Source organism: Moschus berezovskii, chromosome 9 (assembly GCF_049115385.1).
Source record: "Moschus berezovskii isolate FMDL1 chromosome 9, NW_MosBer_1.0, whole genome shotgun sequence".
NCBI lineage: Eukaryota > Metazoa > Chordata > Mammalia > Artiodactyla > Moschidae > Moschus > Moschus berezovskii.
This window is the reverse complement of record NC_142468.1, coordinates 110,352,947-110,379,264: the sequence shown is the minus strand read 5'-3', so window position 1 is coordinate 110,379,264 and position 26,318 is coordinate 110,352,947. Positions and strand designations below refer to the sequence as shown.

The window sequence follows — 26,318 nt, the reverse complement described above, 5'->3', positions numbered from 1 at the left end:
GTTCCAAACACAAGGAAAAGTAGAACTAGCCCCAGAATCAGCACAACTGCGGTAGCGCCAGGAGCGAGCCGTTCTTGTGCGTCTCTGCCTCCCTCAGACCTGCTCCTTCTCTCTCGAGCGACCGACTTTCTCTCATTTTAGCTTCATGATGCCAATCCGTGCACCTTCAGCCTTAACTCCTCAAGATCTTTCAGTTCTAGTGCTCAATCTCCAACCAGAAATTTCGTGACTCTTTTATTTAAAATTGGCCTAATCTTTTTTTAACACAAGCATACAAGTCTTTGGTAACTAGTCTCCTCTAGGTCAGGTGCCCTCTCTAGTGGAAACAGCCATGGCCGGGGAAACACTGAGTACAAGGTTCAGTGATCAACAGTGAGACTGTATGTCAGGATTCCAAAAGGCTGTGTAGGTGGGACAGGTAATGTCTTCCACAATAGCTAATTTTTGCAACATTCACTAATGTTGCTTTACATTCAGTGGTCACCTTCACTAGCACAATGTTGAGTATTTTTAATTAAAAAAAGGAACAATCTCACAATGTCAAGAAAATAAGCAAATAGTCACAATTGTGGAGAGTTATCCTGAATGTCAGAAGTATATTTAGCACCAAGAACAATATTATACACACACAACATACAGGTTGAAGGAAGGATCAATGGTCTAACAAAAACCAGAATATAGCTTTATAGACCACAGAAGAGAGAAGGGCAGAAAAGAAGACCTGGAGTTTGTAGGAGACAACGTCCATAGGTTTCAACACTATTAAGTACTATTTGAAAGTCAGCATTAATATGAAGGAATTAGAAACTAAAATATAATTTATATACTCTATTTCAACCCTTGTGACTCTTGAAAAGTTATCTTTGTTTGGTTAACTGTGAATGATCTGACTACTCAAGTATTTTTCAGCTCTTGGCAATTTTCTTTTTGCATTTCTGGCACTCAGTTCTTTTTCTATTTAGATACAAGGAAACTCTGTGAAAACATGAATTCAGATATAGTGCAACTGGCTTCCATCTTCAGCAAGACTCATCCCTTCAGTTCATTAACCTTGTGGAAACAATCCATAGTTTATGGGGAAAAGTTTTTTGACCGTTCTTACAATGCAGTTGGATTCTTTGGGGTTTATCTTTATTTCCCTCTCAGTAACTTTCCTGTCAGTGCAAAGTAACTTGTAAAGTTTATTATCAAATACCGAATTTGCCATTGGTTGTTGTTTGTATACTGACTGGGCACATTTTTCCTTCATCTTAAGTCCATTTGCCCTCTCTTCAAAGTTCTCTTCTTTGCCCTGTCCTTGGTGTGTCTCTACTGATATTATTGCAAATCCAAATTAGATATTTGCTGAAATTTTGCCTTTTTGATAACTGTTCCAAAGGGAACATGAGTCAATTCCTCAGATATAGAATTACCTTTTCATTCATGTCTGGTAAACTTGTGGACCATTCGGAGTTGGGATGGGCTGTATCAGATTGTAACTCAATATTCACATCTTTTCATGCCTAAAGGAGAGGGCAGTTTGGTTTACTTTCTCAGATGCTGAGTCCAGTGGTTGAGAAGAATACTCGAACTGAAGGCAGTCCCTTGAGGAGCTTTACTGCAGTCACGCACGGCAGTAACTCTCAGTGGTCTCAGACCAGCAGCATCAGCATCGCCTGCTAGTTCCCAGGCCTGACTCAAGAGTCAGGAAGGATGGGGATGTGTTTTAACAAACATTTTTGGTGATTTGCATGCATTCAAGTTCGAAAACCTCCTCAGTTCTGTCTGCTGCAGTCCAAAGATAACAGGGCACTGCCCTACTTCTCTTAACAGGCGTTGCAACTCAACTAACCCCCCAACGCTGGCTCGGTGTGCCATTTGTAACATACAGGTGTAAACTGGGGACTATCTGGGTTGTTATCAGTTATGGGAGCACTCCCTGAACTTCGAAAATTAGAACTGAGATTGTCTCCTTTACTAATTCAGAGCCATTGTCTCTAAGTAGAGGGTCTCATGCAGAACTTTTTCCTCAATGGGCAATGTATACTGTACCTTCTCCCAGTAGGCACTGCTTACTGGAATTCCTGAGTTTTCTGGGATATGGAGGGCATCCTTTGTTCATTTTCAGCACTGAGGTGTTTTTTTTTCTTCTCCTTTTTCCTTCCTTGAGAAAGGCAATTTTATTCTAATTGACTTATATCCCATTTTTTTCTATAAAAGTATTTGAAGTGGTTTATAAAAATTGGCATGCAGTAGTAACTTAAAAAAAAATAGAAAATCAGGGCTAAACAGGAAAGAAATATGACCTCTATTCATATATCCCTGCTGGATAAGGCATCCTTTGAGGAAAACAGAATAGTCTTATGACTTACAAATGATTTCACTCAGATAGAACTTGACGAAAGTTTAAATGTAGGTATATTCCAAAGGTGAGCAGTAGAAAGAGTATGGGCTTTGGAGTCACATGCCTTTCTTCAAATCACATCACTTATTTACTGGCATTTTAGTAAATGACTTAAAAGAAAAAGTCCTTACCTGTAAACAATAAACACAGGTAAGCGGTAGATAACTAACACTATGATGTGATTTCAAAGACAGCAGGTAGATATGCTTACTCTTCATCACCTTTCCCCAGTGTCCTGCCATATCTCAGTATCTTTTCCCTTCCCCAAATGCAGAGTGCATGAATTAATCATTAAAAAATAAAATGTCATTTATTCAACAAATACGTGAACATTTATCATCATCCTTACTCTCTGATCATTTAGAATAAATTCTGGAAAGATATAATAGCTTTTTAAATAAATCTTATCAGTCTATCTTCCTTCTTGAAGGAGGATCCTCTCCTTGCTGTGTGAGGAAGGGGGCATTTGAACACATACCCCACAACCCTACTCAACAAAAACAACGTTTTCGTTAACAGGCAGTGGTTTCTTAAGAGTCTCTTGAATGTACATGGCAAGGTGCTGATTATATTTGGCTGCTGAAATTTTGCTGTAACACAAAAAGTGATGAAAGGTGTTCATTCCAGACCCAGGAGCAACAGGAAGGACAAGACAGTGACATTCCAAGACAGGCTTGGAAGAGACTACTTCTACCTCAGAATAATTAATTTCTTAAGGACAGAATTCTATTAAGAAAAAAGAAATGTTCTTTGTGGGCCTATTGTGTTTAATGCCCATATGCAAGGCAGTTCACATTGCTATTATATGAATTAAAAAAATCAACTCCAGTGGAGTAAGAAAAAAAAAAGTGAACAGGAAAATATTAAACAGGAAATGCTAATCACACATTAGAAAAATTTTCAGGAAAAGTTAAGTGCCAATGCATTGAATGGTTAAATGCCAACAATCAGCTTCAATTGTTTTTTTTATTACAGTAAGAGGAATTTTACTCTTAATGCATAGAATTTGAAGAAAAAATTTATATAAGCTTTTAAAAGAGGCCCTTTTTGACAATTATTAATACAAATGTGAAATAAGACCCTTCAACAAATACCAATTTCAGTAACAGTTTACATACAGCAATAATTTATTCTGAAATGTTCATTTAGTTTCTGTTGAGACACGATTCATGTCTCAATAATAAAAGAGCAGCCATCTCACCTCAAATACCAGAATATACAACAAGTTACAGCATAGCAAAAATTCTACCTACTTTCAGATGTTCAGGTAAAATAGTTTCATTCAATGTTTTACAGTTACACATATTTTTTTGTTTTGCGCACAAAATAGTGTAAGTTGTTACACTATAACTATCTATATGCACATCATGTGACCACAGAACTGTTAATCATTACTCCTGAAATTGAACCATCAGTTTCATTCATGCAGTAAAGCAAAGCAGGCTGGGTAAACTTGTTCATCGGGAACCATATTACTGTGAATTTCACAGCCACATGATTAATTATGATGTTAGATGGACTCTCAAGGACTAAAACAGAATGGTTTTTTGCATAAATACCAATTTCTCCCTGATGTAAGTTTAGTCAGTTTATTATCTAGAAATGATTGATAACAGCAATATATCATATCTTCTATCTGTAGTGTTATTTTAAGACAAGCAATAATTAAAGGATGCTGGGATGGGACGCTACTTAAATACATGAAAAACATACTGTACAAATATACTTGGCTTTACCATTTTCTTTCTAACTATCAAGAGTGCCTCCCAAAATATGACCAGTGAAGACGAAGTATACTATCAAATATGGCTTCCAGAACAAAAACCCTCTAACAAGAATCAAACCTATTTACAAAATTTTTCAGTCTTTTACAGTTTCACTTGAAACAAAATTTCTACATAGCAGTTGTAATGAACACATATCACATTCTTAGTTTCATCCTTCCAGCTCTTTTCACACAGATGTCACAAGGTAAGACCCGGAATGACGTTTAGGACTTTGAGTCCCACTGGGTTCCGTGCTGTCGGGTTTTGAGTCGCGTTTCTTTGTGTTGTTACTCACTGGCGTTGGGATCTGAGACGGTCGGGCTGAAGTGCCATCTGCGCTGCTTTTCCTTGGGCTTGGGTTGTAATTAAAAGGACTCACCCTGGCGGCAACAGTCCCACTTGGTGAACTGTGCTTGCTTGAGCTGCTAGAACTAAACGGGGTACGCTCAGCTATAGAACTTTCGTTAGTCTCGGATGCAGGGACAGGGTTATTACTTTGTCCCGGTTTTGTCTCAGTTCCTTTTTGGTCTGGAGGATCTACCTGAATAAAGGAATTCAGGCGGTTTTCCAGACCCATGGTGCGTGCAGGGGCACTACCATTGCTCACATTTTGTTTTCCCTGATTATCTTTTGAATCTTTAGGGTTTGGGTTTCCCTTTTCTGAAACAGTGTCAATCACGGGGGGAGTATTTCCTGTTGGAGATCTTCCGGATCTAGGGTTGTTAATGGGGCAATCCTCAATTCTCACCCAAACATCCTCTGTTTTAGAAACAGCAGGTGCCATTTGATAAATCAGAGTCTTTGATTCAGCACCATTTGCAGCACCTGAAGAAGTGGTCTGAGAAGTACTATTTGTGGGAGAAATTTCACTTTCTTTTATTTTTCTCCATGTTCCTTTTGTGGATACCTGGTTTTCTTTAGTTTGTTTGCTTCCTGAAACAGAGTTCACATGTTTTTCGTCCTCACTTTTTGCCTTTTCACTAGATTCTGATGAAGCAGAAAGAATTGAGGATGAACTTCCAGTTCGTCTCCAAGTGCTTACTCGAGGAAGCGATGATGAGTGTTTGCTGTGCTCACGTTTCCAGGTCCCTGACCTATTGATGGGAAGTCTGGAAGGACTTTCAGAATGAGAGCGTGCTATATCATGGCGCTTTACTGGTCTTCCATCATTATACTCTATGGTGGGACTCAGGTTAGGTGGGAGTTTTCGCCATCCACCAGACTGAACAGACGAATGTGTAGATAAAGACATATCAGGAAGGGAAGGACTTAAAACTGGAGTATGTGCCTGGGACCGTGTAGGAGAATCGGGTCTAGAAGATGGAGAAAGAGACTCAAATGAAGCAGACTCCTCCAGTTTTCTCCTTAGGGTTGGGCTTGGAGCTTCTTTGATGAAAGTTGATTGGCGTACTAATACAGGTCTCTCTGACCTATCGGATTCACTTCCACTCGACTTTGTTGAAGACATTCTAGAAAGCTCTACTTTTTTATTGGATCCATTACTATTACTCATTTGATTTAGCCCTTTGGAGGCAGATTCACTTCTTGGGATACCACTGCCATTCTTGGATAAGCCTGTTTGTTTGGTGAGATTCTGCTGGCTCATCTGTCTGCCAGGAGATGTGTAAGACATTTTCCCAGAACCTGAGGACTTAGTTGAAGCAGTACTAGGGGATGACGTCCTTGGTAGTTGAGATAATTTGTTAGGGGGACTTATTCCATTTCTACCAGGAGAGATTGAGTTTCGCCCTGGAGACTGCATTGGTCTACTTAATGGTTGCTGGGCAGGTCTTGAAGGAGTGGAATCTCTAGATCCTGATCTAGAAGGTCCTTTATTTGATCCCGCTGTCTGGGATGCCTGCCTTGTAACAGGGCTTAATTCTGACTTCACTGATGGCTTGGTTCCTCTGGGAGAGGTGGTAGCTGGCTGACTTTCACTAGGGCTTTTGGAGGCTGGAGTCTTGAGGGGTGGGCCTTTTTTAGAAACTGGGCTTGTACTTGAAGAGCTATTCCGAACTCCTGGAATATGAATCATTGTCCGACCTCGAGAGATTGAAGGCATGCTTGTTTGAAGGGGTTGTTTCATTTGGCTCGAAATTTCCGAATTAGATCGAACTTTTCCAGTAATCAAACTTTTATAAACCTTTTTGCCTCCTTTTATTCCTTTATTTTCAGATTCTATTTTTTTAGTTTCCAATGTACTTTTCTCCCCAGGTTTTAGAATTCGTGGGCCTTTATTACTCGTAAAGGGTTTTTCTTCTTGATCAGGTGTAAGATGAAACGGTGATCCCAGAGAGATGCCGGATTTCAGTGAAAGGATGGAATCTGAATCAGACGAAGCCTGTCGAGATAAACATGCAGCAGCAGCAGCTTGATGTAAACTACTTACTATGGAATTTGCACCTTCCTGAATAGCTTTCCAATCAAAATTTTCTGAATCTGGGGATAAACCATGTTCTGAATCTGGTCTCTGTATATCTTTCAAATCGAGTGTCAAATCTTCTGCTAATATGCCACCCATATTTCTGGGACTATGCTTTTCATTATCAGGCTTGAGCCTTGAAGGCTTTTTCTTTTTTGGCATTGCAGAACTTATACATTCCTGCAACAGGTCATCTTCAGAATCAATACTAAGAGAACTGAGAGAACTGTTTCTTGAGAAACAAACAGGGGTGTCTTCCACGTGAAATGATTTAGGAGCATAACCTGAGGCCTGAGGTTTACCTGGTTCCCCCTGTGAGGCAGGGGGCTCTGTCTCTTTCACAGGTTCATTTTCCTTGTTGTTGTTTTCTTGATCAATGTCACTAAGAGAGCTTAGAGAGGAATTTCGAGAAAAGCAAACTGGAGTATTTTCAATAGCGAAATTCTGTAATTTCTCATCTGTTGCTGCCCCTCTGTCTGGTATATCTTTGGAGGACTGGGGGAAAGTGGACTGCTTCTGTAGCATGGGTTTAGACTGACCTCTGTTTATTGGCTGCTTTGTAACAGCTGGTGTCTTACTAGCTGATTGTTGGTTTGAGGTTAGTTCTGTGTGGTTGGTCACTTTAGCTTCTGATTCTTTATTTTCCTTCCCCTTTCTTAACTCAGCCTTTTCCTTGGAAAGGTCAACATCATCATCATCAAAATCTAGAGAACTCAAAGAGTCATTTCGTGAAAAACAGTATGGAGTGCCTTCAATGGGTGTGTAATGATGAGGTGAATCAAAAGTAAAACTTCCTCTGACTCTGTCTTCATTATTTGGCAGTTTATCATTGAAGTCCTTGGAACTATTTTTCAAGTGCTGTTTCTTTGAGTCTTTGTTTTCCGAGAAATTTCTTTCGGCATTTAAATTATTTTTTGAGTCTGTATTTTTTCTTACACGTGTCCTGTATTCAGTATTTTGTGGTATAGGTTTTACTGGTGAAGTAGGTTTCTTTGTCTTACCATCTAATTGATTTTTGTTAGTTCCAGATGAAGACATAGATGCTTGTTGGACCTGGTCCATAATCTTTTTCACACGGAAAGGCTTGTGACTTTTTCCTTTGGGCATAGCAGAATTAATGCATTCTGCAAGAATATCACCTTCTTCTGTTTTATTGTCATCCAGTTCAGGTACAGTGACAGATGAGGCTTTCCCTCTTTGAGCCTCATCTGTACTTCTGCCTTCAGTAGGAATGGTATCTCGTTTTTCAAATTCACTTGACTGTGCCCCTGCTCTAACTCCTTCTCCAGCAGCTAACTCATTTGGAGGGGATTCTATCGTTAGATCACTCAGAGATGTAGCTGTGGAAAAGTTTATAGGTGTCCCTTCTACACAATACACCCGTGGCATATCATCTCCTGGTGTAAAACTAACATGCTTTTGTGCCTGTAACCTGTTTTGTGATGGCAGAAGTTTGTATACAGGCAGCTGACTTGGTTTCCTTGCCACAGGTGGAGGTAATTTCGAAGTAGTCTGGGCTGGTTTTTTGGCTTTGCGTGAAGATTTTGTTGGCATGGCAGAAATTATACACTCTTCTAGTATTTCAATATCATCATCATCTGACTCATCTAAAAGATCTTTTTCAGAATCAGTGGGTTTTTCTGCCTCTTTTTCCTGGTTTTCATTTGATTCTTCAGGCTGCTCACTTTCTGTTTCATTCCCGTTGTCATTTTCCTGAACTGGAGGCATTATTCTTAGTTCCACATCTTTCTGAATAAATGGCTCATCAAGGCTCAGAGCACTCAGGCTAGATGAACAAGAAAATCCATCAGGAGTACTCTCCGTAGCAAAATGTAACAGAGTATCAGCATCTGGAAGAACCTGGACCCTTTGTACTGCAGCATTTATGGCAGCTTGCTTAGGTCCACTTTCTCTCTTTTCAGCACTAGGTGCTTTATTTTTAGGTACTTCCTGGTTCGTTTGAACTGTCTGAGGAGGGGGAGGAGGAGGAGGAGGAGGAGGGGTTTTACTTCTGCTTGGTGGCATGGTTTGTCCAGGGCTATCTGGGAGGTCACTGGGGCTTATAATGCCACTCACCATTCCACTGCAGGGTTCACTCTGAACGGAGCTGGCAATCGAGCGACTCTCAAAACTATCGAGTGAACTGACCGAAGTACATCTGCTAAACATGAGTGGGGTCTCCTGAACGTAGTGCTCTGGTGGACTTTTGGGTGTCTGAGCACCACTCTTGGAAGGAGATTTGGCCCCTGAAGAAAATTCAACAGCTTTGTGCCTGGCTGACTCTGAAGACAGACCAGAAGCCTGGAGTCTGCTGGATTTGGTTCTTATGTGCTGCGACCCTGTTGGAACTTTACTCACAGAATCTTCATTTGACCTAGGTCCGCTGTTGTCCTTGATTTCGGCTATTTGCAGAGTGTTAGCGGACTCTGCTTCCTGTGTTGTCTGATCACACCCTACTTCATCTTCAGCAGATGACAAAGACGATAATGAACTGCATCTTGAAAAACATATTGGGGTATCTTCTACACAGTAAGTCTGTATTGTTTCTTGGTTGATAGAGGGGACTTTGCAAGAGGAAGAGGTGGCTTTTGGGGTCTGACCACTTCTGCTTTGTGCTGAGCTTGGATGCAGCTGATTCTGCCTCTTGGCATTAGATGAAGTCGTGGACGTATTCTCGCTGCTTGAAGAGATGTGTTCAGTTTTTGTGCTCTGTCCAGATGAATTCTTTGAGAATGAATATGCTGGTTTCTGTGAAGAAGAAATGTCTGTGGTGTATTTTAAACTATAATCAATAGGCTGATCCACGTGATGTTTTTCTTCACTGTATTTTATGCTGTAATTGGTTGGTCTCTCTTCTTCCTCATGCTGCCCTTCCTCGGAGTAACGTTCACTATAGTTGGTTGGTTTATCATCTTCATAGTCATCTTCTTGACACAAAGACTGGTTCACATTTTGACTAATTCCATGATTAGCGCCTACTCGATTTGTTTCAGATCCATTGGCTGCTCTTGACCTGTACGGGGAAACACATTCTTGCTGCCCAAAGTGTGGCTGGAACTTGAGATGCTTATCCTCAGTGCTCTCAGGATATACAGGATAAGCTGTGTTTTGTCCCCTTGGTTGTCTCTGCTCGCTCGGTTTTGTTTCATCTTCCAGGATATGTTTGGGTCTTGCCCATCTTTCATTCTGCGAAGGGCTCTGCCTCCCAGAATTCAACTGTTCATCAGAATATTTAAGACTGTAATTTATTGGTGTATCTAGTTCTCCATCATTATCATCCATATGATTTGCACTATGTATTTTATGGGCTAGGTCAGCTGGATACTGACCATAGCTGCAAAATTTACTTTCATCATCTTCAGAATAGGATTCAATTGAAGGTTTCATCTGACCTCTTTTACCATAACCATCACTACTGCTGACACTATTTAAACTATCATTTGAAGATCTCTTATATTCTACTTTGGCATATGGTAATGGACATGTTCTGTTTGAGTTTTCTGACTTGGTAAAGTTATAAGTGTTTGCATGTGTGTGGGTGCTAGAGCTTCTTCTTAGTGCATTCCTTTCATCTGTCCCACAGTGTAGTTCTGTGGCAGACCCAGAACTTCTGTCTTCCTGGGAGGTATGAATGGCTGATACTTCTTCCATGACTTTGGCAATCTGGGCTGCAGTGGTAGAAATCTGCAAACCTCGCTTTGAAGAGGTTCCTGGATTTTCTGTTGCTGGGTGATAGCTGCCTAGGCTAATACCTCGTTCTCTCTCCAAACTTCTATCTTTCTCAGAACGAGAGCTATCTAAACTTCCCCTTGATGAAGAAGAGCTGGGCAATACTGTAGTATTTAAGTACGGTGATAGGACAGTCATGTTTCCAGTATTAAAATTGTCTGACCTGTTATCATCATGTCGATTGGTGTCAAAAACATAGTCACCATAGAGATTTTGCTTGTGTCTCTGCTTACTACGATGAGATGCCTTGGGACTTAAATTGTCAATATTGTCAAAAGTTTCTGATAAATGCTGAGCATCTAATTCTGCTTCCAGAGCCTTTTGTTTCCTGACATGAAGAGAAGGCAAACTTGAACCAGGAGACATGATATTGGCATCTTTATACTTTGCAGGTCTATTTGCCATGAGATTCCTTAAAGCTGCAGCACTTCCCATAGCAATCATCTTGTGCTTTGAATGGATGAGGTTCTTGAGCATGCTGACCGCTCCCATGTCCCACAATGCTTCCTGGTCTTTAGGGTTTCTTGCTGAGAGATTCCACAAGGTTCCGCATGCATTACTGACTATCGTCAAACTGTGAGATTTCAAGTGTTGTAATAAGGTCTGTAAGCAATTATTCTCTCTTAGGATTTGCCTGAAATAAAAACAAGATATTACAGAAGTAAGGTAAAAATCTGTTTGCAGTGACAAATAAAAGGAAAGAGAACAAATTTAAATCTAAAGATAACTGCTAAAACTTGTAACAACAGGCATAATAAAACTACACCGAATTATATTATAAATTTCAAGCACTGCCCATCTCCTTTTGTTCTACCTTAGTTCATTTAATGTTTATTGTTTTATAGTACTCATCTGTCAGACTAAAAGGTAAAAATGTTCAGTTTCATCAATTCTGCACTTCCTATTCTGACCTAACAGCTTTAAAATTTTTTCTTGAGCAAATATATATTTAACTTTACATAGAGTTTCTCAGTTTACTGAGTATAAATATATTATGAAATCTTAGCTGAACAGGGACTCTGTGGTAATTTAACATCTGGGTGGGTTCCACAATGTTGACAACAGAGACATCTCAGAAGAGGTAGAGAGAAGAAATCAACTGATAGATCTTTACAAAGTCAGGGAACACACTGTAAGTTCAGGTCAGCAAAATGACTTTTAGATAATCTCTCTCTGGTTTGAATTTGTAATACTGATATTCCCCCTTATAAGTGGTCGTGGGAAAATTGTGTGTGTAGTTTTTCTAAAAATAAAGTGAAAGTTTTCAAAACATTTAAAAGTAACTATAAAAACACGAGTTGAGAGTCAGCGTAATGAATGTGAGGATCTGAGGAGCTATGGCTTGTTTAATGCATGGTAAAATGAAGTTTAATGAGAGCATAGTCAATTTTAGTGGGCTTTAAACCTGATAGGCAAAAAGGTACAATAAGCTTTAGCATGGCAGCTCTCTCTCAGCAGTCCAGTAGACACCTGAGTGCTTACTGAGTTTAAGAGTTCTTTCATGAGAAGAGGAAAGGGCTGTAAGGCTTGTAGTTTGTGCATCAAAAACTTACAGAAAAGATGTTGACATTCTTTACAAAGCCCTTTTACTACAAGTACCCCATAGTCTTTTTTTTTTTTTAAATGTGAGAGGAACAATACAGGATAAAATAAATAAATACACTGTGAAAGATACTATATTTTTGTTGAGATAATGCAGAGCTCAAGTTCTGAAAATGGATGCCTTGCATCTGAGGTGCTCTGTTAGGTTTTACAGTTCTAATAAATTGGATGAATGGCTGTTGGCTGAAAACCATTTTGATTACTGATATTATGGCTCCACTAGAAAAATGTGAATCATTGTACTTTCTGGATCATAACCACAAGTTTTTTTATAACGTCATATTCCCTAATCCATACTACATATAGGAAAGGATTTTGTTGTCTGTAATATTTATGGCTTTCATTTTTTATTCTACACATGGGTTATATCTCTCAAATATCACTGGTTTTAGACATCTTTGTGATACTATGAACTTTTATTGGCATAAATGTTAATGAGTAAATCAGGTGTTAATAGTTTCACTGTCATAAATGTAATTTGGCTCAGAACTTGCGTAATTACATAAAACACTGCTCAGTTAAGTCTTCTTTCTGAAGATATGAATCTTACAGATTCATTTAAAAGTAACATAAAACTCTGTATTTACCTGTGGTCCTCATTTGTAGCTATCAAGCTGGATACATTCCGTAATATCCCACCTCCACTTTCAATAATGGCTAAAGTATTTGTCTGGCTGCGATAAGTGAGAGTGCCAACCAAAAATGCAAGCGCACCATCTACAGCACATATGTCAGCTTTATTCTCAGTGCAGTGTGCTGACAAATTCCATAAGGCACTCAATACACTTTTGAGGGTTGATTCCTATCAAGAAACAGAATATATGTCATCTAGTTAAGAGTTGTAAGTATGACTCTTAGAACTTCTATGCTTACTTCTATAGAGAAAGCTCTTTCTCTTTTTTAAAAATATCCCCTGGCTGCCCATCCTTTACTGGTAAAGGATTAGGAACGCCTCACTTAAAAAAACTTTCATAAAATACCAAACAGAACTTAAGACAGTGATATCCCCATGAAACAAGCAGAACACAATATTAAAACAATGACCATCACATTCATCTAAACAATGAATGTGAAATGTTTAGATGGCACACACTTATCTCACAGAAGCTTATATTAGAAAATGAAACAACTGATGTGCATTCTGAAAAGATAACATTTTCAGGATAATATAAACTAGAAAAAACCCTCTATATGCTGATTTGAAAAGATATCCAGACCTATCATTAAATGAAAAGAGCAAGTTGCAGAGAAGCATGTACAATATTCTATTTGTATAAAAATGCACATCCATATTTATGTGTGGTTGATGCAAAAGTAACAACTTATTAAAATGGAAGCATACTGGAAATACTCCACTTTCTTAAAATCCTCAAAGAAACAAAGTCATTATAAAAATGAGAACTCCTTGATATACAGTATCATAGTAAACTGTCAAATTATAACTGTCAGAGAAATGAGTATACAATTAAAGATGTTTGGTTAAAACTTGCCATGCTCCTGATGTCAGTCTTCTTACTCAATCAATCAGGGAACAAACAAACATTCATTAGAAACCTACTCTGTGCCTATCACAGTTATAGGTACTCTAGAGGACACAAACAGAGCAACTGACACTTGCTTTGAAGGTGCTGTTTACTTTGGGGAAAAAGACAGTAACACTGTATTTAAAACCAAGGGTTCTAATGAAAAGATTACTGCCATGGGAACTTAAGTCAAATAAATGAAATAATTTTTGGAGGAGAGCACCTCTGCAGATAAAAAGACATGTACGTTCAGAGGAGGCAGGGGAAGTAGAATAAGTAAAGGCATGGAAGTGGGAATAAGCAAGGGAGGACTAAGTAACAGAAAGAAGACACAGAAGAAGTCAAAGTCCACGTTGGGACATTGTGGGAAGTAAGGTCAGACAGGGAAAAGATGGCCCTGAATGTCACGGCAAACATTTTGGGCTCAACCCAATCAAGAGCCATTGTATTCTCTTCTTCAGGATATGAAATGAATAAAATAGATGCTATTTACCACGAGGCAGAGAAGAAATGCTTTCGCCACTGAAGATGTGAAAAGGACAACAGCTCAATTTTAATTATAATGTGGTTGAGGAAATGGGACAAAGTATCTTGAGATCAGAAAAAATGGGAACAGTTTAGAGGAGTGAGCTAAACTCACAACTGACCTAGAGATGAGAGCTGAAGGTAGGAAAACAGAAGTTGCTCTCTTTGGGACTACAGGTAGGGAGCGAAGGGTTTTGTTTCAAAGAAGCTTTATAGTTAGAGGAGACAAGGTGAAACGATTAGATGTTGGAAGTATAGGTGGTAAAAACAAAGGGAGGAGATTCAGTAAGGTATGTGATCAAAGGTATCAAATACAGGTACAGGCAGAAAAGTGATACCCTAGGTAGGCTATACATCTAGATTTTTGTTAGGAACAAATTTAGAAAGGACTGAGGAAGATATGGCCAGTAAAGAAACGAAGGCAGTGACTACTTGACTACTTGTCCAGGGCTTTGGTTGTTACAGGAGACTCTCTGAAGAAGTTGGAAGCAGCAATGAAAATGAACATTTTTGTTTTTATTTTCAAAATACTGGGCTTCTTACAGATAAGTGAAACATTAAACAAGCCTCCTTCTCTATAACCAGTAAAGAAGGCATAGCGGACAAGAGGAAGGGACGAACAGTTCTGAGTCAACAGCAGTGCCCAGAGCACAGGTGCAGGTGAAGGAGAGCCTTGTGTGGAGAGCAGGGCCAGTGAGATGCAGGAGACGCAGCACACGGGACTGCGGACGGGAGCTTTGGCTCCTGCGGCTGTGAGGGGTAAACGAAGCTGAGAAGGAAGAGACGACAAGCTAAAAAGAGAAAGACTGTTCATATTGGCTGTTGCACGGAATGTAGAAAAAGATGGAAAACATAAATCCTAATACCGTTAACCAGAGCAAGACCAAACCAGAACTGGATAATATAACTGTCTGATGGGCTAGTTCTTCCAAGATTGGGCTTACATTAAAAAACATTTTTTTTAATTAATTGATTTTAATTGGAGGCTAATTACAATATTGTAGTGATTTTTGCCATACATTGACATGAATCAGCCATGGGTGTACATGTGTTCCCCATCCCAAACTCCTCCTCCCACCTCCCTCCCATCCCATCCCTCAGGGTCATCCCAGTGCGCCAGCCCTGAGTGCCCTGCCTCATGCATCAAACCTGGACTGGCGATCTGTTTCACATATGATAATATACATGTTTCAATGCTATTCTCTCAAATCATCCCACCCTCGCCCTCTCCCCCAGAGTCCAAAAGTCTGTTCTTTACATCTGTGTCTCTTTTGCTATCTCGCATATAGGGTCATTGTTACCATCTTTCTAAATTCCATAATACACTGTATTGGTGTTTTTCTTTCTGACTTACTTCACTCTGTATAACAGGTTCCAGTTTCATCCACCTCATTAGAACTGATTCAAATGCATTCTTTTTAATAGCTGACTAATATTCCACTGTGTATATGTACCACAGCTTTCTTATCCATTCGTTTGCCAGTGGACATCTAGGTTGCTTCCATGTCCTGGCTATTATAAACAGTGCTGTGATAAACACTGGGGTACACGTGTCTCTTTCAATTCTGGTTTTCTTGGTGTGGGCTTACATTAAAAATTTATAGATGAATTTAGGGAGAAATGATCTTTAATGATCTCTCTCTCATCTAGGAGAGAGAAATGATCCACTCTTCCTTTACAAGACAGGCTATGTCTTGACATTTATTAAAATCTTCTTTTACACTTTTCAGTAGGCTGTGTCTGTTAATTGGTATGTAGCAATTGGTTTGTACGTAGATCTTTGAGGTCCCTGAGTGATAATACAATGAGCTATTCAGCAGCAATACAAGTTCCAATAATATACAAAAACATTAAATCTTTCTGAAAATACACAAAGTTGATTAGAAAGGAGTCTTAAAGTGTACATGGCACTAATTTTTTTGTATAATTTTAGTAAGGTATTAAGGCAACCAATAAACTGTACTTTGATCCTCCTCCAATTTCCTCATACCCCTTGCAATCCACCCCCAAACCCAGGCAACTACTGTTCTGATTTCAGACATAACAGATTATTGCAGGTATCAATAGTTCATTTTTTTTATAGCCAAATAGTATTCCACAATTTATTTACCCATTTGCCTACTGATGGACATTAGAATTTTTTCCTAGCTTTTGGCTATCACAGATATCACAAACATAAACTATATGTCCGTGTAAATTTAAGTTTTTGTTCCTCATGGGTGGCCAGGTTGTATGGCAGGTAAATGTTAGTTTTAAAACACTGCCAAAAGTTCTCTCAAGTGGGACAGGCAGACCTCAGAGATATTGTAGGTATGGTTCCAGACCACTCCAATAAAGCAAATATTGCAATAAAGCAAGTCACACCATTTCTTTGGTTTCTCAGTGCATATAAAGTTACATTTACATTATACTGTCTGTAGTCTATTAACTGTCCAACAGCATTATGTATAAAGATGTGCATACCTTAACTGAAAAATAATGCTGTTGGGAAAATGGCACTAAAAGACTTGCTTAGTGCCGGGTTGCCACAGGCTTTCAATTTACCAAAAATACAGTATCTGCAAACTGCAATAAAGTGAGGTACACTTGTATACCATTTAACTTTTCTGCCAGCAGTGCGTAAGAATTCGTTGTTTAACATCTTTGACAGCACATGGTCAATTTAAAAAATTTTAACCAATATAATATGTGTAATGGTATCTCATAGTTTTAATTTGTATTTCCCTGATGACTAATGATGTTGAGAATATTTTCAAGTGCTTACTGGCCATTCATAATTGTTTTTTCTAGAGCATGAGTACAAGTGTTCTGCTGATTCAGTAGTGTTCTAAAGGTATCTTTATGCAAATCCTGAGTATATTTGAACAGTATTGTTTTCTCCCAGTTTTGAGACATAATTGATATGTAACGCTATTTAAGGTATATGGCATAATGATTTAACTTACATACATCATGAAATGATTACCGCAGTGAGTTCAGTGAACATCTATTATCTCATATATTATCTCATATATATATATGTATATATACATACACAAAAATTAAAGAAATAGAAAACTTTTTCCTTGTGATGAGCACTCAGGACTTACTATCTTAATATAATGATATGGCAGTGTTAACAACCTTTATCATATTGTATATTACATTCTAGTATGTATTTATCTTATAACTGGAAGTTTGTACCTCTTGATCACCTTTGAACATTATCTTTATAGCCAGTTACTTAACTGAATATTTTTCTTACTTCTAATAGTTCTCCAGTTGATTTTCTTGGAGTTTCCAGGTATAAAACAATGTAATTTAGAAAAAAAATACATAAATTTAAAAAAAGCTCCAGACTGAAAAGGAAATTCTGAAGAGAAAAATGTAGGCTCTGGGTCACAGAGGGCTGGTTGGGTGAAAGGAAGCTCAGATTAGCTAAAAAGACTAACTTAGCTTAGTTCTTCGCAAATTTCAATTAAAAAAAAAAAATCAGCTTAGTTTCTAAAGTAGATATCCCACCTGGATATTACTTCCTTTTGTAAACAAATTATTATTTGATGGATTTTTCATCTTTAGGTCTGATTACCTCTATAAGGTGACTATCAAAATCTGGAGACTCTGGGAGATTGGGATTTGGGCAGCAAGGAATCATCTGGGGGTGATTCTGTCCCTTTTCCCTTTACAGGGGACATCTGGTAATAGATGGAGACATTTCTGATTATTATGATTGAGGGGAGGGTATGTCAGCATTTAGTGGGCAAAGGCCAGGAATGCTGCTGAACATCCTACAAGGCACAGATCATACCCCCAAACACAGACTTATCTGTCCAAGATGTCAACAGAGCTAAGTCTGAAACACCCCGATTTACACTAGGTCACCTTGTACAGTCTTGTCTGCCTTAATACTTGCAGAGTTTGGAGCAGTCTAAGTCTTGGGATTGGTAAGCTAAGAGGGTCAGAAATTAGTGAGTCTCAGAGGTGAGAGAGGGCAGCGAAAAAGTATCCAAAGATGAAATGCATATGGTAATACCAAATGTTCTCAAAGGTACCTTTTTCACTTCCAAAGCACATTCCATCAGTGCTTTCACGCTTCCAACTTCACGCAAAGTCTTTTTACTATTTACATCTGCTCTCCAAGACAGATTCCTCAAAACACTTGCAATAACCTGCAAATGGATCAATTTTAGAATAGTTTGTTTATAAAATTATTTATACTAGTTGCTTTCTTGCTCTTAATGTTAAAAGTAAGAGTGTGTGCATGCGTGTTAGGTTGTTTCAGTCGTGTCTGACTCTTTGCAACCCTATAGACTGTAGCCCACCAGGCTCCTCCATCCATGGGACTGTCCAGGCAAGAATATTGGAATGGATTGCCATGCCCTCCTCCAGGGGGTCTTCCCGACCCAGAGATCAAACCCGTGTCTCTTATGTCTCCTGCGTTGGCAGGTGGGTTCTTTACCACAGGCACCACCTGGGAAGCCCAAAAGTAAGAGTAGAAATCTATTAATAAATAAATTTCCTCTTAAAGCTAATATAGAGCCAAAAGGAAGTCTACAGTAAAATTCTTTTCCTCTATTCTGGTGTTAATGTAACCACAATTTAAACATGAGATGCTGAATACTGAATCACAACTTGTATTAACCTAAGTCTGGGTGTTAAGCCACTAATACCCGAGAAAACCAGCGGGATCTGAGGAGTACCTGCTGCAAGTCCTCGCTCTCGGACTGGAGCTGAGCCACGAGCGCCCTCATGCAGCCTTTCATAGAGCAGAGGGTAGCCTGGAAAGTCAAGGGTTACATGGGGTTAGTAACAAGGCAACCTGCAGCTGTGCTCTAGTTTTGACCAGTAAACTTCAAATCAAGTTTCAATTGTCTCCTTTTAATACTAATGATTTACCCATAAAAGAACTAGAACCATAAATTACATAAATGAAAGACAAAGACCCTCCTAATTCTTTGCAATATTCATTCCTTTCTTGGCAAACTGGAAAAATAAAGTGAATAAATAATAAGAAACGGTAAGAAAAGGGTTTGAATATAAAGTCTTTTATTTGGATGCAACACTTGCACCAATCATCAAGATTTCCAGATTTTTGCTATCATTCCCCAAAACAGTATTTTTTTAAAAAAATTACTTTCTGGCCTCACTAGGCAGTATATGGGATCTAGTTCCCCAATCAGGGATTGAACCTGTGCTCCCTGTAGTGGAAGAGCAGAGTCTTAACTGCGGGACCACCAGGGAAGTCTGCCCAGGAACAGAATTTTAAATCTGATGACATAAATTCACTTCTGCGTTCCACCTTTTGCCTTTGTTTAGGCATTAGACACCAAATGAGTAAGGATATGCAGTGGACTATAAAGTACAGGTTTTTATTAGTCAGTGTTTAATGAGGAGAGTGACAAAAAGAAAGTCAGTGAAAAGTAGTCTGTATGAGAAAAAAGCTCATACCAGAGCTACCTTAAGAAATGGATCTTATAAAACATACCTTGTTGGCTACATCTCCGAAAGTCAAGTTTGTCAAAGCCATTCCTGCATATCGTCTTAAAGTAATACTGTAGTGGTCATTAGTAAGCCCATACATTTCACAGTCCACTTGCAATAATTCTGCAATGGCCTGTAGTCCCCCTAATTTAAAAAGGGCAAGAGGAAAAAGACAAAAATCTAAAATAACACAAATGGGTACCAAGTTATAAATTACTAGAGAAAAATCCCAAAGAATGAGAATATATGGTTTAATTCTGTCTTCAGAATTACAAGCTACAAAAAATGTTATAAAGCACTCTTGTGTAATATACTTATCAAGTGACAACTATTTCATTTTCTGCCAGTTTCTCCACCCTCCAGTCACCTGTCTTACTGAGTAAGATGAATATTATACTCTGTATACTCTGTATACACTGTATCCTGTCAAAGAAGACTATTTTCTACTATTAGGGCCTCCTGAATGTAAGCAGAAAAAGGTAACTTTATTACTAGGACTTTATAGACATTCTTCACTGTCACACACTATGGCCTAATTACTTTAATATATTTTTATCTCCAAAATAATTTTTAGTATCATTAGGAATACTAAAACTTCTAAGTGAAATAGTGCATGAAGCGAAACTTATAATTTTTTTATGAAAATGAATTACCTGTTCAACTTATTACTAAGCTGCATAGAACCATTTTTATGTTTTTTCTTTTTAAGTTCTTACTTTTCTTTGATACACACAAAGTGTCAAATACCAATACTAGGATTTAGTATTTCCTTTCCCCTTGGTTCCAACCACTGTGGCATACGTAACAATGTCCACAGTGGCCAACTGTAGGAAGGCAAGGAGGAAAATGAAGGGAAAGGAAAGGAAAAGACAGAAAGGAAGGGGTAGTAGAAAGACAACACCAAACAGAAGGACAAAAAGTGAAGCAAAATGGTGAGGGAGTGAATAAAAAGAAAAATAAAAATGCATATGGAGGTTATTCAAAATATTATTCATCATCAATATTAATCATTATGAAACTGGAGATATTGTTTTGTCAGAGAAGTAGCTAAGACAGAAAGAGATGAATATAAAACAGGTAATTCTTGGATACTGTAAGTCTAAACTGTCAGGTCATTAATCTGAAAGAGGATCTGTACATTCATTATTTTTGTAAATGATCTAAAAGGATCAGTATAAAGAGCAATCAGCAAGTTTGCAATACAGACCAAGTTCAATTCTGGGTCAAGAATCCCAAGCCAGGGATTTAACTCTTAGAACATCTGTGTAAATCTTTATAACTGGCACCAATGACAGGTAAGTCTGAATGTAGGTAAATAAAAATTAATTTGGTTAAGGAAAATCCAAACCATATTTAGGAAGATTTTCCTTCATCCACCCGTAATGATGGGAAAGATAAATGGCCCATGAACAAAACAGCCAATGAACAAAACAACCAATGTCTTTATGGAGCTTACAGATTAGCACAGCCAGCCATCGAACAACTAATTTAAATGTCATGATTCTGTAGAAGCATGGGGCATGATAACAGGCAAACCTAACGTAGATGAAGGATCAAGAAAATGGCTGAGGAACTAAGGTTTAACTTGAGACTTAAAGGATGAATGACCATCTAAAAAGGGCAGAGGAGAAACAATAAGGGAGCATTTCAAGCAGATAAAATAGCACGTGCAAGGGCTGCTGGGCCTGAAACATTAATATACAGCAACAAGGAGAGGCTACAAAAATGCCAGGTAATACAAGACTTTGTGTACCTCACCAAGAATTTAATGCAGGAGAAAAGAATAATCAGATGTATGTTCTAAACAGATTCTTATTATTAAGGCTATAGAAATTAGAAATGATTACAATTGGAAGTGGGGAGTCAAGTAAGACAAACTATGGGAGACTAGGAATGAAGAAAGAGGCTTTGCTTATGCTGGGGATAAAAAGAATAGCAGTGGTGTAAGACGTATTTAAGAACCAGAATTAAAGCAGTTAGCAGATATAGGGGACAGGAATACAGTCCAAAATGTCTTCTAAGATTCTGGCTTCAGCAAGTGGGTTGACGGAAAGGCTACTGTCTGAGAAAAGGAACCCTGGTCAAGAGACAGTTTTGGGGATAGAAGAGACAGACTCAGTTTCTGTGAGTTGAGTCAGAAATGTCTGAAAAATCATCTTGGTGAAAATGCTGGAGGAGCAGTATGAAAATGTGTGTAAATCTCAGGAGAGAAAGCGTGGATTAAGATGTGAGTGTGAAAACCACTGTCAGGGAATCCATGCAGTAGAGCATACAGCCTAGGGAGAGGGGAAGAAAGCCCAGTACCGAGCTTCAGAAAATTCCACTATTTAATCCTTCAGCAAAGGAGGAGGAACTAGAGTCTTGATGAGGAAACAGACCTGGGAGTCACTGTTGACTTAAAGACAGCAGCCCTGGGTACTGATCAGATCACCAAATGTTGAGGACTATAAAGGGGACCATCAAAGCCATACAGAGCACACTCTGCTTCACGCCTACATAAAATCCTGCCTGGTACAGCAGCATCTGTGACACTGTCTAAGAAAGTAACATGGGAAATAATCTTAAGAAACTACCAAGAAGGCCCTTGACTACTTTTGTATGGAAAACCCCAAAATCTTAGGACTTGATTCTGAAAATAATGATTAAAGAACAACATGATTCATGCCAATAAAATGATGAAGAACGTGCTAATGAAAAAAAGAACATTCAATAAAACAGAGTATTAGACAAAAGAGAGAGACCCTTTATGATTTCCAGGAGTTAAAAAAAAACTTCCAGTGAACTTTAAGGCAAAGAATCTATACACTTTATAAATGGATTCACAAAAATATGATGTGAATTCATGACAGATAGGAAAAAAACTGGTTGCCCTAAGAAATACTAGGATGTTTCAAGGTAATGAAAAGGTCATGAGCACATCCTTCCACATTTTCTTGGTGTCTATGTTAGAGAACAGTGGTCCAGATGAACCAAATATTATCTCGTATGATATCTCATAACCTGATAGTAGACGATCAATGTCTTCAGGTGACATTTACCAAAATCTTTAAACTTATCAAAACAAGATAATAGAAAGATGACAGAATTTTAAAAAAGTATATTACTTTTCTTTTACTTGGTTTAGATAGTCACCATTAGCATGAAAAACCTCATTCTAAAATAAGTACGGCTCAGCAACAATATTCTATATATTGGTTCCGTTCCGTTCCATCGCTCAGTCGTGTCCGACTCTTTGCGACCCCGTGGACTGTAGCCTACCAGGCTTCTCCAGGCAAGAATACTGGAGTGGGTTACCATTTCCTTCTCCAGGGGATCTTCTATATATTGGTAGTTTCACAAAATTTCCTGATCATAAGCATCACCTGGGCCACTTACTGGATTGATTCCTAGGTTCCTTGCTCTGGAGACTCTATTTTCCTAAGCTTGCTTACCATGGGCCAGAGAAGTACACGTTCTGACCACTGCCTCAGTGATCATTATCATCTAGTCTGGGAAACACTAATGCTTATTAACTATGAGTCCCTTGAAAATCAGGACCACATCTTAATCATTTTTGTATCTAGTGCCTAGCACAGTTTCTAGGATGGAGCTGGAAATTAATAAATGTGTACATTCCTGGTATTATAGTCTAAAACTTGCAACACTAATAGTTGCAAACTTAAATGACCCTAACAGTTGTAGAATTTTCTTGCATCTACAAAAGGCAGTCCTAGTTGAATGGGCTTAGGAATTTTTCTTCATCGCCTCCTGTCCCTCACTGTCAGATCCCTTGTGCTACCTGACTGTATCTGTCCACAGTCGACACACCTTGTTCCTTCTTTGGCTCCAACGCAAAGTCAGAGGCTAGGAGTGAGAAGGTAATCCCCTGTGGCTACATCCCCACAGCCACACCCCCAGAGGCCCCATCCTGCTCCTCACCTGAAAGCCCCTGCCCTAGCTCCTGGGATGAAATGCCCCGGGTAGCCTTCCTACCTGAAGAAGGAAGAGGAACAAATACTGAGTCTAGATTTTACTTGGAAATTCAGATGATTAATGTGGGTCAGTCCTAGTCTACAGTTCAGTGGAACACAGGGACATTTAGAAAAAACATTTGTGGGAGCTTAAAACTGGATTAGTTTTCCTGTTTGTTCATTATTTTCCCCATTATTACGAGTGTTAAAAACAAACAAACAAAAAAAAACCACCCAAACTTGAAATTTCACCAATGCTGGATTGTACTGAGGAGGGGAGAACTCACAAGTGCATACTCAATTTCACAGGAACCTGGGGAATAAGAAAAGAGAATCAAGAGGGCTAGGGCCTGTGGGGAGAAAAGTATAGCTGGGGGGCAGGCGGAGACCAAGTATACACAGCCTCCCAAAATGACGATCTGAAGGAGACAGCACTCATTTTCAGCCACTCAGGTTCTCTGTGTTTTAAGAGACTCACAACTTTGTCACTTTTAAGATAAATGATGAATGAAAATGGTAAGGGTGGCAGGGATACAAAGTGGGGGCTGGAATGAAAGGTCACGTAAACAGCACAAAAAGCAAGGGCACAGCTGCACTAAGATGGAGACTCAGTGCATGCTTCTTGCTTGTGGCACGATTAGAGCGATCCAGGGTCACATGAGATGGCTCAGCATGACGCAACTTATAAATACCACATGTGCAAAATGAACCTAGAAATCAAAGAGAAACCACCACATGAAAAATGGGGCCACAGAGGCAGGTTTTATAAGGTTCAGAGTATGTGAGAAAACATACTAAGAGTAATCCTTCCAAAATTAAATGGACTGTTTTCTAACATAAATTAGAGAATAATGCTTTTCCATTATTAATGAGTTTCAGAGATACCAACCATGCTGCTTATCATAAAAATCCAGGAAAGTACAAATAACCATGAAGATAAATGAGAATCTTAATAATAATTCTTTCCTGTGTCCATCAGAAGTGACTGAGTTCAAGAATAATTACAAAGCTCCATATCATCACATCTCAAAATGATTCAAATTACCCTCCCAGCAACTGTCACCCAGGGTCTACCTTGACAATATTGGCAAGAGTGGCCCATTTATTTATTTTTGCCCATCTCTGGCTAAGATTTTAAAAACCCAAGTTAGGTTATAAAAGGGTAGCAGTTTCTGTCACTTAGGACATTGTCTTCTCTGGAAACCAGAGTCACTTGCTACAAGGAGGAAGCAGATGGTAATAGAAGTAAGTGGCCTTATATCCTAATTCAACAATGATGAAAAATCTTCAGGATTCTTCTATGGCATTAAGAAACATTTTTATCTTACCAAGTTCATTCATTGCATGTCTATGCTCTTCATCAAATGAAAGTTTCATTAGAACACACACAGCAGGACAGATCTGATGTTCAACAGGAGCTGGCACTGAAAAATAAAATTGACATAAACCATAATGCTTTGTTTTCTCAAAGTAGTGTATACCTGAAAAATACTCAAGTTTGCTGATATACTTCTCATGCATGGTAGCTTAGTGAATCAACAAGTATTTGCTGAAGAGATGAATAAATACTACACACAGGAAAATACAGGTAAAGGACTTTTCTTGGTTCCATAGAACTGTTTACCTCTCACCAGCCTTTGACCAAGTCTGTTGGACTAACTCCCATGTGGGTTTATGCTATAATTCAATTAATAACTTAAAAATTATATTGGTTATTTGAAATAATAAAAACATTTTGGTATAAAACTATTTATTTATAATCTCTATTTTCAACTGAAAGGCACATGGCTGTATAGAAATGTATAGAGAAACCTAGTGCAACTCTAGTAGAGAAAGGTTATTATATAGATACCAGATACTAGATAAAAATTTAAAGGAAAAGTGTCTAAGAAAATGTACTTGCACATTTAATATTATGCATAAAGTTTCAAAACTGTTACTTGAAATAAAAATTTAAAAACCAAGTTTATTTTTCAGAAGTAATAATATTTATTCTATTTAACTTTTCTGAGAACAGGTATTAAGAGCACACAATACAAGTCATTACATGGTTGTGGGCAGTCAAAGAAAACAATTCCCATAATGTTAATGTGTTCCCAGTAAAGCAACTTACTAATTCTCCCTAGCCCTAGGACAAACAGAAAGGATGTTTTTGCTATATTCATATTGTTGAAAAATTTTTAATAAATTCACCTTTAAAACCTAACCCTAAGAGAAATCTACTAAATCTTTATAGATCAAGTTCTTATCATCAGTCTTTCTCCTGCTCCCCCAATCAAGATATTGATTCGATAGTCCTTTGTTGTGTTTATGTCTATGTGTGGGTTCTTATCAGATGAAAGGAGGTCTTACCTTACATACTTACTGCTTTTGGTTCTTCCTATAGGAACGAAGTAAGTTATCTCCCCAAGGGTCCCAACTCCATGATCCCTGTTCCTGGGGGACAGGGCTTCTCCCTGCGCAAAGAGCTGGGTGGCTGATCACCCCAGCAACTGGGGCCCCAAGGCCTGAAGACAGATGGTGCAGTGGGAAGAACACTGGGCTGAGAGTCAGGAGGTCTGGCCTCTGATCCTGGATCCACCACCCACTATCTGTGAAGCCATAGGCAAGTCTTTTAGCCTCTCTGAACCTCAGTCTCTTCATCTGTAAAATGAAGATGATAATATCTTCCCTTCCTACTTCACAAGGTTATTGTAAGGATCAAGTAACAGATATAATACAGCTCTGCATCCACTGAGTAAAGCGATGTGTGAATATGAGAGAATGGCTTGGTCACTCACAGCTGAAGGAACTTACATAAAGTCAGTTTTCTGAGCTTAATCTCGAGAGAAGGAGAACATAATCACTCAAGTTCTTTCTAGATCATCTATGCTATGACTGTTTAAGTCTACTTTGATTTTCTGTTGTTTTCTGGTTGTATTGTAGTGCATACATTTTCCTTTGCTAATTTTTTTTCTA

General features: G+C 38.6%; 1 protein-coding gene across 8 annotated transcripts in view; it reads right to left on the bottom strand.

The window, feature by feature from the left end:
* Positions 1-3,329: 3,329 nt before the first annotated feature.
* The window catches only part of APC (APC regulator of Wnt signaling pathway), a 143,625-nt gene continuing 120,636 nt past the window's right edge, over positions 3,330-26,318 (bottom strand). For 6 of the 8 annotated variants that reach the window (XM_055436921.2, XM_055436922.2, XM_055436920.2 and 3 more), the window contains 7 exons: positions 24,689-24,784; positions 23,329-23,382; positions 19,415-19,554; positions 18,630-18,707; positions 17,982-18,098; positions 12,490-12,704; positions 3,330-10,934 (listed from right to left, as the gene is read on the bottom strand). In XM_055436921.2, the coding sequence (XP_055292896.2) occupies positions 4,337-10,934; positions 12,490-12,704; positions 17,982-18,098; positions 18,630-18,707; positions 19,415-19,554; positions 23,329-23,382; positions 24,689-24,784 (7,298 nt within the window). In that variant the 3' untranslated portion in view covers positions 3,330-4,336. The remainder of the gene's footprint in view (positions 10,935-12,489; positions 12,705-17,981; positions 18,099-18,629; positions 18,708-19,414; positions 19,555-23,328; positions 23,383-24,688; positions 24,785-26,318) is intronic. The other 2 variants (XM_055436925.2, XM_055436927.2) reach the window with 1 other exon arrangement.